At 43.9% G+C, this 16,636-nt stretch overlaps 1 protein-coding gene across 1 annotated transcript; it reads right to left on the bottom strand.

Moving 5' to 3' along the window:
* Positions 1 to 47: 47 nt before the first annotated feature.
* On the bottom strand, positions 48 to 14,807 carry LOC137919959 (cell growth regulator with RING finger domain protein 1-like). Its single transcript, XM_068763183.1, has 6 exons — positions 14,408 to 14,807; positions 10,367 to 10,527; positions 5,862 to 5,997; positions 1,549 to 1,801; positions 1,319 to 1,463; positions 48 to 872 (listed from the first exon to the last, which is right to left on the bottom strand). The coding sequence occupies exons 1-6, from the start codon at positions 14,503 to 14,505 to the stop codon at positions 733 to 735; spliced, it is 933 nt and encodes a 310-aa protein (XP_068619284.1). The 5' UTR covers positions 14,506 to 14,807; the 3' UTR covers positions 48 to 732.
* Between the last annotated feature and the right edge of the window lie 1,829 nt (positions 14,808 to 16,636).

Below are 16,636 nucleotides of genomic sequence, written 5' to 3'. Positions count from 1 at the left end.
GCCCACCGGCGTCGCGGAATCCTCGCGCGACAGTCAAACAACCTTGCTGCTTTGGCAATCTTATTTATTCACAATTTTGTTACAATAATCTAATCAAAAATATACATCTGTTCGCGGGGCCGTGCTGCCTCGCCTGCGGCGAGCCGCGCGATCGCCGCGTCGTTACAATTATTCTATACAATAATGTACACAAAAGGTTCTTAAGGAGTATTGTTGATGTACAAGTTAAGAGAAATCAGGCGTCGGGAAACTAGGATAGTAGGAGTTAACTTAGTATATTTACATGTGAATGACTCGCGCCGCTCCGCGCCACGCCGGGCGGGAGCAATGGTCGCGCGAGGTCGTCGCGTGGGATGCGCGTCGGCAGAGCTTTCATATCACAGTTGGTCGCCCGCGGCCGACTGTTTTGAAGTAGTAATATTGCTCCTCGAAGTCCATATTCAACCACAAAATAAACGCCACCGCCGGCCCGTCACTCCGCCGACACTCGACCCGCGAGGCGCACGCGCCGCGCAATCGTTCGCGCGATTGAACTTCGGAACTGTCAAACACTTCACAACCTGTGACTAAACGTCTTGCTAACTTTACCGCGCGCTTGTACACCGGACTGGGCACTCTCAGCCAATGCCATGAATAGAAACTCATTCACTTCTCTCTTTTCATGGCAGCAAAGAAATGGTTTTCAGAGATCAAGGTGTTGGTCGCAGCGCGGGGCGGGGGGCGCTGCGCCCGCTAGTGGTAGTGGAAGAGGTCGAGCAGGCGGCGGTTGAGAGCCAGGCGCGGCTTCAGCTCCGCGCCCGGCTCCTCCTCGTTACGGATGCAGAAGTAGCTGCTGATGGCGCTGCGGCAGATCGGGCACTTGTCCAGCTTCGCTGTGGACAACAAACATCACGTGGGTTAATGTGGAAACTTCGGAAATATTTTTCATAAGGGGAAGCACCTCTGCCAACAGCAGATGTATTTTGAAGGCACAAGAATGAAGGTGACCTCTCTAACGCCTGCAGGTCTGGTCTATGTTTTTAGAGATGGGACGCGGTCGTCGGCATCTACGTTGTTTTGAATGGTTAATCAGAGGGTGAATGCCGATGGCGCATACGGTCCACGAACTCAGATAAACGGAAGCTTCATTTCAGACCCTGACATTACTTTTACTTGGCTTTGGCTTGGATTTGCCACCAAAAGTGATGAACACTTTCTTGTCTACGGTAGTCGCGGCAAACATATTCGCAACCAACGTGTGGTGTGAAGCCGTGGTGTGGAAGTTGTGGCCGACCACAACACCATATATGGTGTTGGGAGGTGGTGGTGGTGGACTTACGCAGGCAGCGCGCGCATAGGCAGGCGTGGCGGCACGGCAGCAGTGCGCGCGACAGCGGCGCCGATGCGCACACGCAACACAGCGCCTCCAGCCCCACCGGCCCCACCTCGCTCGCCTCGCCTACCTCGCCCGACACGTACAGTTGCTGCGAACACAATGCACCAGCATTACGCACAAAATGGAAGCACTTGTCGTTGTCTCCCTAGCTAGGTGTTCACGCGTCCAGTTACCTTCAGGCAGGAGAGGTGTCCGTTATGTTGCTTGAGGTACTGCGCGATGATGCCGCTGGGCAGCGGGCACTGGTCGTCGCGGATGTGCACGACGCTCACCAGCGCCACGGTGTCATCGGGGCGCAGGTCGGCGGTGTCGCGCTGGTCTCGCGCAAGCAGCACCACTAGCGGGTAGCAGCTGCGTGGCGGCGCACCCAGCACCGGCGGCTTCTCCGTGGACAGGCGCATCGGGCGCTCCTCGTGCGGCCCGCTCCTGCAACCGCTCACCGCCGCTGTCACTCAATTTCACTTTATTGAGACCAATCCGGGCATTGGTCGAATATTGGTTGAATATGCGAGAACGGGGCGAGCCGCACAACGAAAACAATAACTGCGACCGAACGGGCCAGCGCGATTTAGGTCGGAACTATGTTCTACAAACTATCTAACTCTTATGTGATAAATATAAAAGTTTAGGAATGTATCGTTCTATAACTATTTTCCAGATATAGTGAAAGTGACCGCAAACAAAACGTCCGAGTTTATTATCGGGGAAGCGTTTGGAACCCTCATCATCCGAGTTGAAGGATGTCAGTATAAGGTAGCGCAATCTAAAATATGAGCCCAATTTGATAGCAACTTGCGTCAAATTAAAATGCTGCTGTAATGGCATCCATCGGCTTAAATAAAACTACACTCGCCGGCACAATAAGGGGAGCACAAAAAAAAACTATTTTTTGGATATATTTTTTTTTTCGGCTTATTTTATACAAAATAATTACCTCTGCTCAAATTACTAAAAATAATAATTAAATAAGCTACAAAATATTTATTTTTGAAAAGTTATGCTAAAATTATGAAAAAAACAGCGATTCGTATTTTTTCTTTTTCAGTTACTATCGTTTTAATTTTAAAATGAACACAAAAAAAAGAAAACAAGTTGCAAAAAAAGTTATCGAGCGTTGCTCCCGCGAGCCCTTATTAGTGCTTGTATACGATTGCCCGCGTTCAAAATAATGTTGTCGATTATTTCCTGTGGCAAATTGTCCCCTTTTTCCATCAATGCGAGTTTTAAATCATGAACATTCCTGGGAGCCGAATTGCGCCGTCGAACTCTTCTTCCCAGATCGTCCCGGGCATGTTCGATGGGATTCATGTCAGGCGACCGTGCTGGCCAGTTCATTCTAGTAATAGCAACCTCATTAAGGCACCGATGCACTATGTGAGCAGCGTGAGGCCGCGAGTTGTCGTGCGTAAAAATGAAGTGATCGCCGATGAATGGAGCAAAAGCCGTAACATGGGGTTCTAAGGTGTCTGTTACACACCGTTGTGCAGTGAGTGATTCATTTTCAATGATCACTAACACTCTGCGAACTCCGAAACATGTGCCGCCCCGTACCATTCGATATGACACATAGCAGACATATGACACAGTTTCAGTAAAGTTGGTTTGGTTATAGCATTCTCCCGATATCTCTTCCTTATCCTTTCGCGTTCATCTACGAAATGAACACAGAAACGGTTCTCATCAGTGAATAATACGTGGCTCCACTCGGTCATGGCTTGCTACACGATGAGCCGTCTCGACTTTAGGAGCTTTTGCTGGCGCAGAAGATCTTAGCCCGGCTGCAGTTAATCGTCTCCTTACTGTACGGCCACTTACATTTACGTGACGGATTTCTTGCAATCGATTTAGGGTCTAAACAACAGTTTGTCGACGATTCTTTATAGTCTACAAGACGATAAAACGGTCAAGTAGTTTCACATTTAAATAGTAATCCGCTCGGGCGGAGTGCTTCGTTACGACCAATTTAGTCGGAGCGCAGACGTCGCGCGCGACGCTAATAAACAAAAATTGACCAGCTCGGCGCCCGCGGGCCGCTGACCGACACGAGCTGCAACCTTAATGAATGGAGTCGCAGACACGGGACCCCGCGGCCGGCAGCGTCCCGTATAACAGCGCACGCATAATGCGTGTAACGGTCTAATTAATTCAGCTAATTTAATCTATATTATTTATGTTTTAACACTTACGTTGTGACACGAGACAGGTTCTCATCGAGGTTTTAAAATTCTAAGAACAGTGAGGGAAAAGTAAATAACAAAAACGCCATTAACATTAACATACAGACCACAGAGTCAATTAAAACATATCACTAGCTCTCAAACATTTGACCTCAATCTGAACCCAAAAAAGCGTGTAGGGATTTTCCCTGATCTGTCTTCAATATTAATCGTAAATCGTTAAATGAACTAATAAAAATTCAATTCGCCGTTTTTATTCTTAAATTCTTCTTATAATTCTATTTATAAATTGGATAATGTGAATTTTTAAGCGTATGCGCAGAAGAACGTTCCGTGTACACGAGTGCGGGGCAAGCCGGCTGCAACTGACACGAGCGGAAACACAGCGCGGCGTCGCTTTGCGAGTGTTGTCAGCGGGGGTCATGAACTCATCTAATGTTCGACGGACTTGTTCTCGCGTCAGTCTGGAGACTCGTAAATGATATTCCCGGCAAGCTGGCAACTTTTTACATGTAAAGTTAAATTATGTTTGCGCCAAACGATGACATTTCTCTTCTTCACATAAATGAATATCATTAGCTTTGTGCGTGCATGAGGATACAAGCAATAGTTACGCTGAAGCAAAATCGCTCTTATCGAATAACGCTGGGAGGGAAGGTCTTCTGTCAGAAAATGAGGAGACGGACGGGCCGGCCGCCGGCACAGGATGCACTCGTCTCACTATTTACACACGGAAACACGGAGACAGTCGCGGTGTATTTTCAATAAACCACTGACAACAGAGTAGCGCTGTCCACATAAAGCAAAGTCTGCGCGGCGTGAGCGCAGGCGATCAGACGCGCTAAATAAAATCGGTTATTAACCTCCAATACGTACAATTCCCTCTGTAGCGATCGTGTGCGCGTGCTCTTCATGCAACAGTTCTCCATGCGCTATGCCTCATGACAATTATAATTCGGTCGCTACCATTTTCATTGTGGCATCAGGTGTCATATCATATACATTAATGTCCAGTAGTTGCACAATAACAACTATTTTCTCGCCAAGAAATAGGAAAGAGTACGCTGCGGACTGCGCGAGAGCTGCCAGCGGGCGCTGTGGCAGTGCACGCGGTGCGGAGCGGGGCGCGTCAGTGAGGCACGGCGTGAAACAAACGTTTTATTTAATGGAATCAGGCGTTAGTTACAGTAGTACAGTAGTGCCAGTAGTTGACTCTGTGTTTGGCACTACTCGGTGTAACATAACTACTGAAGATGCCCCGTGGCGGGGTGAAACGTGTTGAGTAATTTGGCGGTGGCAGTTGTGTGATTCGCGTTGTTTGTCGCATACGCATTTATCAGCGGGCTGGCGGGCGGTGCATTTTATTGCACGACTACCACTGCATGTGCGGAAGTGGCTAAATATTGGTCCTTTTCTTGCAAACGTTTTATTGTCTCCTGGCCGCAGAACAGTCCGCGAGGTGGTCGCCGCGGCGCTGGACCTGCAACCCCGCGCAGAGCGAATAGGTCAAGGCGGGCGCGTACTTTCGTGTTGCTCAACCCGCGCCCCGCCCCGGCGCTCAAGGCGAGCGAGCGCGGCGCTCCCTGCTCCGTGTCGGACACAAATGTCGGTTCACGGCGGAAAGCTCTTCCGTCTTTTGTTCTCCGGCCGCTATGTTTTACACGAGTTTATTCTTTTGTTTGTACTTCTGGTAAACGAATGCGAGGTCTTGCAATGTTATCAATATTTCCAGTCGCTCGACAAACAAAGCAAATAATCGTTATCAGTTAGTATTACGAGTTTCATTTGCGAGTTCATACACTTTCACAACGCGCGCAAACGGTGCCTCTTGCGACAGAGCCGGCCGATTTTTTGTTCAGCGAACACTAGCGGCAGCTGCAATACGTTCTCGTCTCTTCGCGCACGCTGACACGAACAAGAATTTCTGGTGCAAAGCTGGCCTGAGATGAAATTAAAACAAACATGAGCCGTAAACCCTTCGTGGTTATGGAGCAGAGGACGCTCCGTCGCCTGCTTCCGCAGCATTTATGGTAGCTAGAGGTTGAGCAGAGCTTATAGTAACGAGACCAGGCTCGCGGACGTGTGCTAACGTGTTCTCGTGGCGCCGCGATACAAACAAACGTATCAAATGTTCATGTTTTTGTAATTCACGTTCCGGACAGAGCAAAGCCGAGAAGAATGAGCAGCGTGTGCAGTTGTTTCAGTGTGCAGAGTGCGAAGCGCTACCTCGCATATACCTTGCTATACCCTAAAGTGCAGTTGGGTGTACAGCCGTACAACAGCTAAATGTGACGGAGCGCGGTACTCACATGGAGAAGTGCAGGTCTCTGCTGGCGAGGATGTCGGGCAGCGCGCCCCACAGCGTCTGGTGCAGCTCGCGCACCGGCGCGCCCCACCAGCTCGCGCTCCAGTAGCGCACCGTCGACGACACGCCGCACTGCACGCCTGCCGACACACATTTTTTGATTTGATGCCTTTCGTGCAAACTTAACCCTTAAATGCAAGGCGATGTAGATCTGCATCGCACGCTTCAATAGCCTATGGCTCATTACGTTTTGTCCTGAGTTGTACTTATTTTACTTTTTAAATAAATTTGATATTTACACGTTGATTTATGAACGCAAAAACCAAATATAGACAGGAAGTTTTAAAAAAAATTCGTATTTCATATGTTTGGCGCAAAACATTTATTACACTGGTTCCCGCGGCTATTACAATCAGTGTTTTTTGCAAAATAGTGTCGGAAGATACAACGAAAATTGTTTCTAAAAGAGATAAAAAGTAAATGTAACGTTTTCATGTTATAATTTTGATGATAATTGTGTATTTTGCAAATTACTTGGTATGTTTAATGTAGATATGCATCAACAATATTTTTTGAAATAAAATATTATTTATATTATTATGATTTTTTTTCTTTATTTTTCCCATAATATTTATAAATTTTCCTATCAAATTTAATTTATTCGGAAGTAATAAAAAAAATTCATGTATTTAAGGGTTAAGTGAAAACTTTCTTTTATGTATTGTGTATCGTTGTCAGTGGTGATGAGTTACAAGGTCCCTCGATGTAATGCACCTGTATGTGTATCCGACCCACCACCTAGCCGTGTTCAAATTATGTCCTCGTATTTTGCGCGCGAGCAATAACCTTGCTTGTACGTGTAAGCAGCGATGGCATTTTGGTCGTTTTCGACCACCGTTTGCTCGGCGAAGTGCTTGGGCTTTATTTTGTAGGCGACGCATATAATTTAACAATAGTAATATTCATAAACAAATATAATACTGGCGTTAACCGGTTATTGGCTTTGAGCTGGGTTTAGCTGCGTCATTGCTTTGTATAACTACCTGCAGCGGTTAGTATGATATACACACGCGTAAATAAATTAAATGTGTGTAACTGTAAACCCCTGCGCCCCTCCTCCCTGCGTCGCATTCCTGGCTGATGAGGATCGTGAGCTAGGAGTTGGGGAGTTTGGGGCGCACTACGTTGCGGCATCAGCGTCGGTCTCCGGTGCCAAGTATTGCTTCGGCCACTGTGCAGGGTCGAGCGTGAGTTAAACCTGGTCGGAGCGGCGCATGGGCGTGGTCCTCGTCCGTGTATCTTTCTAGCGATCAAGAGTTTTGCTAGCTCGACACCGCCTTGTTTTATACAAACAACACTTTATCCGTGACCGTGTCGCGAGCTGGTGGTGTGCGGTGCGCGGTGTAATTGGGTTGTCGTGATCGCGCACACGACGCGCGCGGGGCGGCGGCATGTGGGTCAGTGTGCGCGGGCAGCTAACGGTAACGCGAAACCAGAAGCAAATGAACACTTAGTTATGGGCGATCATGAGTTTGGCGAAAGAAATAAAACGAGGCCAACAGTTTATTAAGTTCACCACTCAGCAACATAAGTTAAAAATTACAAACACATATGTTAAGAAACCTGACAAATTAATATGGGACTTTAAACTAAAACTTAATAGATTTCATAGCTAACAACATAATGAAAGATATAGAAAAATGTGTTGTCCTGAATTAACTTGAACATCCAAGCGACCGTCGATTGATGAGAAAAGAATAAGAAAACTTCACGAACGAAATACTCGACAGCGGAGTCTGGATAACAACTACCCCTAGGGGTCTATGACAACCTGCAAGTGGTCTACGTCAGTGAAAAAAAATTTGCGGGTCCATGAAATGAAAATGGGGTGGGTCCACGATAGTGGATCTCAACACATACACTGATAGTACCTATTTACTTACATCATACTATCTTATTATATCAAAACATTTACAATATTTATAAAAGTACCTATGAAGTAAAAAAAATATTATATATGTTTATAAAATTGTGTAAGTTGTAGGATGGTGATATTCGCTTTGTGGTCGCAATACATTTTGAACTTGTAAAAACTTGAGAGTCGCAGTCTCGTGTTTATTTAATGTTACGTATATTTTACATAACAGATACAAATTTTATTTTGAGTAGTTTTTATTTAAATTCAATTAATAAATGTATAAATTAACACGTGTTTTTACGTTAAATTTTTAACACTAAACTTCACTACAGTTAGAAATTTACAGGAAATCAATATCAGGTAAGTAGGGGGTTTACCCAACACGGAAAAAACATGGCAAGGGGACTACCCAACACGGAAAAACATGGCAAGGGGTCTACGACACAAAAAAGTTTGGGGAACTCTGAACTAGACTAACAATTACTGAAAGGAGAATTCAACAAAATAAAAACTGATGATGAATGAAATAGAAAGATCAATGATCAAGTGCTCTAAACGCTCCGCTATCACTAAAAAGAAGTTTTATAATCACCGAAGAAATATCGGACCTCCAGAAACAAAGACATTACTTAAAACAGAAGAAACACAAATCTACAAAATTGCAAGTTACTCAAAGAAATATCGAATAGATGTAATAAAAGACTATCTAGAAAAAATCGGATGCGTGTAATAGGCCAACAAAAGGTTAAATATTGAAAATTTGATGGCCAATGCGCAAAACAGCTGCTGCAAATATCTGGATATAACAATACAACCCTGGACAGTACACTCGCCTACAACAATTACTCTGTGACAAAACTACTAAAAAAGTAAATAGAATCTTCAAAAATTTAAAAGCGATTAAAAGTCCAAACTCTGACGGCATCACAAATTATCTGCTCAAGATTTACTAAGGAGGTGCCGGCGACTGTCCCTACCAGGCTTTATAATAACTTTCTATTTCAAAATCAACTGTCAGCAACAGTAGTTGTAGTGTAATCCCATACGATTCTTTCCAATAAATTCATCACAAGTGTCATTTTTTTTTTACCCTTGTTACCCTATGTAAATTTTTTCTCATTAGTCGTAACCGCCATATCGCTTGGTAGCGCGGGTCAAAATAAATGTTTGCAGCAAAGAACATTCGCTACTTGAACGAGAGCTAGCAGAGCAGCTGCAGTAAACTATAATGTGTATTGTTGACGGCTCCGGCTGCGGTGTCGTCTGCACCATCGCACTGCGACAGCCCGCGGCCCGGGAGACGGAAGCTGCGCGACCTTACAAACTCGTTTCACCATGTCTCACTCAACGGGCTGTGCGAATTAAAACAATAAGTCAAGACGTTATGTATTCGGAGTACAAGGTCCACCTTCTACACATAAATACTGACTTCATTTTTCAACGTGTCGTACGAAGGTAACGTGGAAAGGTTTTCTGAATCATTTTCCTCACGAAATCGTGCCGTCGACGGCGACGCGCGAGCAGCGAGAGGTCGGAGAGCCGAGACCAAGCGACGCTCGCTGGAGCGAGTTGTGTATACGATAAACGAAAATTGCGATCTGAAAGTACCCAAGTAACATATTTTTTTATTTGAGATGCATTTTAAAGTGCTAAAAATAATCTCAAGTAAAGTGCGTGGCAGATACTAATAGTTTGGCGGCGCACCGCTGCACCGCGACACACAACGCGAATCTCCGTGGGCGCCGCGACCCGCCCCGCGTCACGGCCGCGCGTCGCCCCGGAGCCATTTAAATGCGCGGCACACGCTGGTGGCCGCGCGTGACGCTCTCCAGCGATTAAGTACGTGTTAGCGGCGACATCGTTTATTTACATTCTGTGATGTTCCGCACTTAACGTTCACTGCAATTAAAACTTCTTCAACGTTACAGGGTCGTGGAATCCGCGAGATAAAAACATTGAAATTTTTGTTCGTCTGGCTGAGGCGGATCCGAAAGCGGTAACAGATGAGGCGCTTCAGCAGTGACTGCGCAAAGACGACGCTCGCGCAGGTCGAGACGGGCTTGACGCGCGTTTCCGTATCCGGCAGGCGTGTAACGTCACTGAGAACGCGCCGCTCGCGATTGCAGGCGTTTGACAATAAGCTCGGCTGCTCGGGGCAGCGGCCGCCGGCGCGCCTTCTGTTTGCTCACTCATAACAACTGTTTGCACGGCGCGCTTGCCGCGCCCTGTTCCGCATTTAAAAAATCAGTCAACTAGTGATTCCCCGCACGCCCGCTGCCCCCCTCACCGCGCGATAGTCCTCACCTTCAAAACAAACTTCGTGACATGTAATGGTGGGAGCACCGGGCGTCAGTTTGGTGACGTATAGGAGCGTTCGGAGAAAATCGCACACACGATACCATGACTCACACACTCGCACAAAGTAGGCTTCTCCGCGAGTGACTTGTGCAGCGCGTGATTGTAAAGAAACCCGTGCAGTTTATTGAAATAAAATTAGTCGGGCGACAGTTTACAGTTCAGCGAGAGCATGCGAGCCAATAAGCGATGACTTGTGAACATTAAAAATAAAGTAAGGGCCGGTCGAGACGCACCAGAGTACGCGACGGGGCCGCTCTCCGCCAGCTTGAATGTGAATGGGATGTGCACGCGCTGCATCAGCAGGCGCGGCGGCTGCACGCTGCGCGCCCACGCCGCGCGCGCCGCGCCCGCCCCCGCGCCGCCTGCGCCCACGATGCCGATCACCTCCATGTTCCTGTCGGCAAAAAGTGTTCTTAGTGTCCGTCTGCACCGCGCTCTCGCACAGACCTCGCTCCACAGCACATCCACTCCAGCACACAAACTAGTTGGCAGGCGGCACAGTAAAATTGACTCTTTTTTTTATTTTCATAGCATCATTTTAGGTTCAAAATTGTCGGTGAAAAAATCAACGCTTATGTATTAAGGAAAGAATAATCAATAAAGAATATTATTATATTAAATATTGTATAGGAGATAAATATGTATCGGACTTTCGCGTGCATGAGCCTTTAAAGAATATCTATCGCGAGTCCGTTGGCGGGCGCTTCTCGGTGAGAGCAACGTGCCGGACCCGGTAGTAGTCTATATATGGACGCGTATTCAATATTTGTTATATTAATGTCTTGACGTTTCGTAGGTGCTCAACAAGGCCCGTGGAAGTAATAAATATTTACTTCGTCGTTTTTGTTCATTTGACTATAGTATTGGTATTGCAGGAGAGGGCCGACCGCACGGTCACACGAGAGATAAGGGCTCCGCGCCGCGCCCGCAGCCGTGACCGCCGCGTGCGCCGCGCCGGGTGCGCGCCTGCGCTCTATCCGCGAATCTTCAGCAAGTAATGCGCTTGAATTTCAGTGCAGTTGACCAACTCAAGCGCAGCCATTAAATAATAATCGCTTCGAACTGTAACGCGCTGAATAAACTTCAACGAATCGAGCAGCCCGAGTTGCTCCCGAGGAAACTTCAAGATTGACTGCCACGAGCGAGGTTTATGCTGAGCGTCGTTGGCGCATTGCGACTTCCTAAGCAACCAGTGTCCTTTCGTACGGATTAGAAAACTATGAACTGAACTTCATAAAGGTTCGACATTCGAGTATGCGTTCGCAGGGCGGGCACAATTGTATGGAATGACTACGAAAGTCTTCCCTTTACAAAATCTTTATTAAAATACATGATCGCATAATTTTTTCCTACAACACGGCCGACACGCACTAACGGAACGGGGATTCCATCTCGATTCTGCGCCAACGTTGCCTGTCAACGCAACGCTCTCGCCCCGCCAGGAGACTTGCACAGTTTAGTTAGGAACCGACTAGAATCCGACTTATCCTGTTCACATTGGCCAGATCGAGGATGTAAAAGTATATACAAAAAAGATTGCTACGAATTTAAGTGGCACTGTATTTAATTTTTCTGCAAGATCGACCGAAACGGTCTGACCTAGACTTCTTATACAAGATTTTGAACAATACAACTGATAATCCAGACTAGCTGAACTGTTTCTCTTGACCGTTATCAAAACCACCACGAATTCCGACCGACCGAGGCAAACACACCGACACCCCGAATAGCGCGAGTACAATGACAGTGCAAACACAGCCGTCTCATCGCCACAAAGGAACTGGTGTTTTCTGTAATTCTTTATTCAAATTCCAACAACACGTCATGGAATGTACCGGATGTAAACGCAGCGGAGTGCTGTTAGTTCAAGTGTTATTTTTTTTATTTAATGTTGTTTTGTGTCAGTGGGCTATTTCATACATCATTCATAATTTTTGTCTGTATTCATTTCATAGTTGAATGGATCATAGTTTCTAACGCGTAGACATTTTTTTTACTAAATATATGCTGCATATAGTAAGTCTTCGTGGATTCAAGGAACGCCTCTTTTCCTACCATATTTTGACATCTACCCGTAGAGAAAGCCTACAAGGTTATACCTTCTTAATTCACAAATTGTAAAAATGGTAAATCAATAATAAATTAATATTTATTTATTGATTCACCATTTATTTATAGTTATTAACCAATTTATCACTTATCTCTTAATTAAACGACAACTTTTAAGAATTTTTAATAAAACTGTTGACAATTTTTAATCAAATAGTTTGCATACTTAAATAAAAGCATGCCTCATAGCCATATTGAATTGTTCACCTATTAAATCCAATCAAGATAGAGTGTGCTCACTCTGTGTGGACGAAACTATGACACACCCCAGTCCTACCCCGGACTACGAGTGCTCGGAAGCATTCGAAACAGCACTCAGAAGCAGGAACAAATAATTAACAGCAATATAATCAAATCAAAACTAACTTCGTATAAATCTAAGAGCATCATGACTGGTACATATTTAGTTGTTTGGTAAAAATGTTAATAAAAATATAACTGCTTTAGTACTTCTTCAGATATGCCCATGCATTGTAAAATATAATAGAGGAATAACATATGACTATTAACAGAAAAATAATACAAAGATTGTGAATGTACCAGATAAAGTAAAACATGTTAAAAGTTAAAACATAACTTTAACTGTTACTTTAGATAACTCAGAATGAAGAAATGCTTTTTGAGAAACCTCAATAAAACAACCACCGATTACTGTCTCTGGTGCAGCGGCAACTCATTCCTAAACATTTTGTTTTTAACAACCTACACCTCATTCAATCAATTTATAGAGTAATTAAACATGCAAATTATGTGCATTCATTTATAATATTTAATTAATGTAGTAAAATGTATACAGTGTACTCCTAATATTTTTAAAATATATTTTCTTCATCAGTTTTATTCTTTTCCAATAAGTGATGGACAAACATGCAATCATTGGATGGTAAATAATATGGCTTGTCCAGCAATGGTATGGTGCAACAATATGTTATGTAATAAAAATCGAAATTCTAATGAGCCGTGGAGCTTTCAAACAAATACTCCATAACTTTAAAACATTTGTGGTTGGAGGCAGCAACGGGTACTCCTATTGCAGATCTTGAAACAGTTTTGAACCATATATTAAACAATTGGGAATTATCCACTAATTAATTTTTTCAAATCTCACAATTAACAAGAAGTTTCTTTCAATTTGCAAGTTTTAGACAGCTCATAAATGTTTTACAAAAAAGTACCCCAATAGCATAATATTAAAAAGTAAAATTACTCACAAAGAATTTCATTACCATTAATTTCTAAGTTATATAAATAACAGAAAAATATTGTGCCAAAATCTGGCAAATTTGTCCACAACAAAGAATAAATTTGTTCAAATGAAATTCTTCATCACAATGAACCTGGATAATGCTTGTCTAGCAATTACGCAAGTTTCAAATGTCTCACAAGTTCTTACACACTCAGAGTAAATATTTTAATTTAATTAATTATCAAATAAAATGACAGTCCAATTTTTTGTGATGAATTAAAATCAACATTTTTATTGGCACAAATAGTTGCAATAGGCTCATTCAATAATGATGCCACTCAAGTGTTTGATGCTTGTTCAAACTCCATGTCATTTCATACTTTTGTGTACAGACAATTACTTTGTTTATTTGTTTAGTTTGTACCATGAGTAATGTGATAGTCAACTAACAGATTAAACAGTTCAACATTGACAGTGATTATAGATAGATCTATTAATAATATTTATTTGTAGTTTATTGTTATATCTTGACTTGTTTTTAACAAAATGGTTAAAAACTTTTACATCCTTGCAATAAGTCTAAGCAGCTAGTTTTTTTTAAAAAATGTAGTACAATGGAAGTCGTAGTCCTTGGAGCCCTTACCGAATTGTAATCATTCCATTGTGCAACTGCACAAATGTAATTCTAAGTAGAATAATAGGTTTTAAAATTGATTACATTTAAATTAAATGTGTAATTGACGTTAATATATCGTTGAAAGATTTTAAAACCTCTTATCGCCTGCAGCACCATAACACTGATAAGGCACGAAAACTTATTGCATCACAAAGCGGGCAGATCGCGGATCAGGTGTTACGAAAATAACACTGGGCATGTAATAAACGTTAATTACATTCTTTCGACAGCATGACCTTAAAAATTTACCTGGACGAAAAAAGTCTAGCCAGAACTTTCAACTTTGACAGGATATGTACTCACCTGAGCAGTATGACTAGCATCACAAACAGCGCTACTAGGGCTCCTATCATGATGAAAATATTAGGCAGGTCCGCCATGGTAAGACCCGTGGAACCCATGGTCACGTCGGACGTTCACCGATGTACGAAACACAACATGCAGCAGCGGGCCGCAACACGCATCGGGCCCGCACCTCCACTCGCCACCGTTGGCTCGATGTAAACTATTTCGCGAAAAATCGGTTCATTTGGTCGTGGTGTTCGTGGGCACAACCGGCGATTGCTCAACTGTTTGCGCAACGGCGCCGAGTCACTGTCGCTGTAACCTTGTCGCCGGCTGACGGTTTCCGACGGCCGCTGATCATAACAAACACAAAATCATTGATCCATATAGCTGACAAGACACGCGATCACTGCTCGAAGCTGCTGCACGGAATGGGACGGGAAGCGCGGCGGCCTGAGCGCGCAGCGCCCGGACCTATCGCCGCGAGCGAGCGAGACGCTCCATAACAAGCGTTTCCTCCCGCGAGGGAGAAAGAGACAATACACTTTGACGTTTATTCTCGACCGGTTTGTTAAGATAGCTGATAGATGGCGGTGGAGCGCATTTCCTTATCAGATTTAAATAAAAACAAAGACGGGTGACGTGTGTTCCAAATCATTAATTGTTGCAACATTGCTGCATGCCCGTATGTATTTGTGCAGCAGAGTGTACGTCTGTCTGCAGCGTCCCACTACCCGTCATTAACAAACATCGACATTTTTTGTTTTCAAAATGAGTAATTAAGCTGGAATTATTCGTCTAACCTAAAGATTTTTAACATTAGGTTGCAGCAGTATTGATTGATTTTCGTTATTAGTCGATATGATTATATATACGAATAAGTAATATTTCGAATACTATATACATAAAATACGCAAAAATCAGGAAATACTAGCTACGCATTGTACCAAATAGTACGCTTTAACGTTAGAGATGGTATCACACACGGTTAAACATCCGATCTAATCATGTCTACGCTACTAAAGTGGCACATTTTTAAAACAATTTAACATTTTAGTTTTGTCACTATATCGTGATTCGTGACAATTTGTTTTAAAAGTAACGCCATCTTGTGGCGGAGATACACAGTAAGTATCCATATCACACCCGAATGATAAATTATGTTTTACATCGCAAAAGTGGAGCCGTGGGTGCCGCCCGGTGCGCCGCGGAGTGCATCCGCTGCGAAGTGCTGGTCACGTCCGCCGCGGCCCGCAGGCGCTGCCTCGTCTGCTTCTTCCAATTTGGCCGAGTGGCGCGTTACGGCAGCGTTTAATACAATATATATCACTAAAATCAATCGCTATTTCGTTCTCTTTTACACATTTTTTACAAACAATACAATTTTTCTTACTTTCGAACCATGTACTTATAATTCTAATAGAAAAAGCTAATACTAAGTAAATCATACAGATTGATAATACCGTTTTCGCAAGACAAAGATAATATAGGTGCCGTGCAGAAAAGTTTGCACACATCTTTTCACGCACATTATCATTCAATCAATTATTTTCACAACATTAGCGGCAGCTTATAAAATCCGTTTCAGCGGAATTATGAACTTATTGGGTGAAAATGTATTTGTATGACAACATTGTCGTTGCGGTCTCACTCAGCAACAGTCACGACAGACTTCGGTTGGCTCTTTGGTGTTGGTGCCTCTGAGTTAAATTTAAGATATTCCATACGATATTTTAAGCGTGAAGAAGCTTTGTATTAAGCTGGGTACATCTTTGCCGCGTGAGTCCCGGCACCCGGCAGACGTCGCGATGTAAACGAACAATGAACAATGTCCGGCGTTGTTTGAAGTATTCGTATCCGCGACACTTGAAGCCACAAGAAGTCGCCCAAATGTTAACGCGCTAGTCACGACCGATATAAATGTATAAATACCCAGGTATTGATACCAATATAAGCATTGTATAATAGCATTCTTTATTGCATAGTCTTATTTCACACAATAGTGTTTTGCGACGGTCCAGCCGATGTGGAGCGCGTGCCCGCGCCGCAGCGACCGGTTCGTGGCCTGCCACTTCGGTGGTTCGTCGGTGTCTTTACTTCTCAGATTCTCTACACCTCAAGACACTTCTTATTGAGATTGAAGTTTAATAACGCCGTCGTATTGATTTGTATCACGAACTAATATTGAAACGGTCGGTGGTGCCCTAAATGGATTTATGGTTTTGGTCCTGAAAACAAAAGGCAAAT

Source organism: Battus philenor, unplaced genomic scaffold, assembly GCF_028537555.1.
Source record: "Battus philenor isolate CCGP_79_NKW_IND1 unplaced genomic scaffold, ilBatPhil1.0.hap1 SCAF_17, whole genome shotgun sequence".
Lineage (NCBI taxonomy): Eukaryota > Metazoa > Arthropoda > Insecta > Lepidoptera > Papilionidae > Battus > Battus philenor.
The sequence above is the reverse complement of the archived record's forward strand: the minus strand, read 5'-3'. Positions and strand labels throughout refer to the sequence as shown.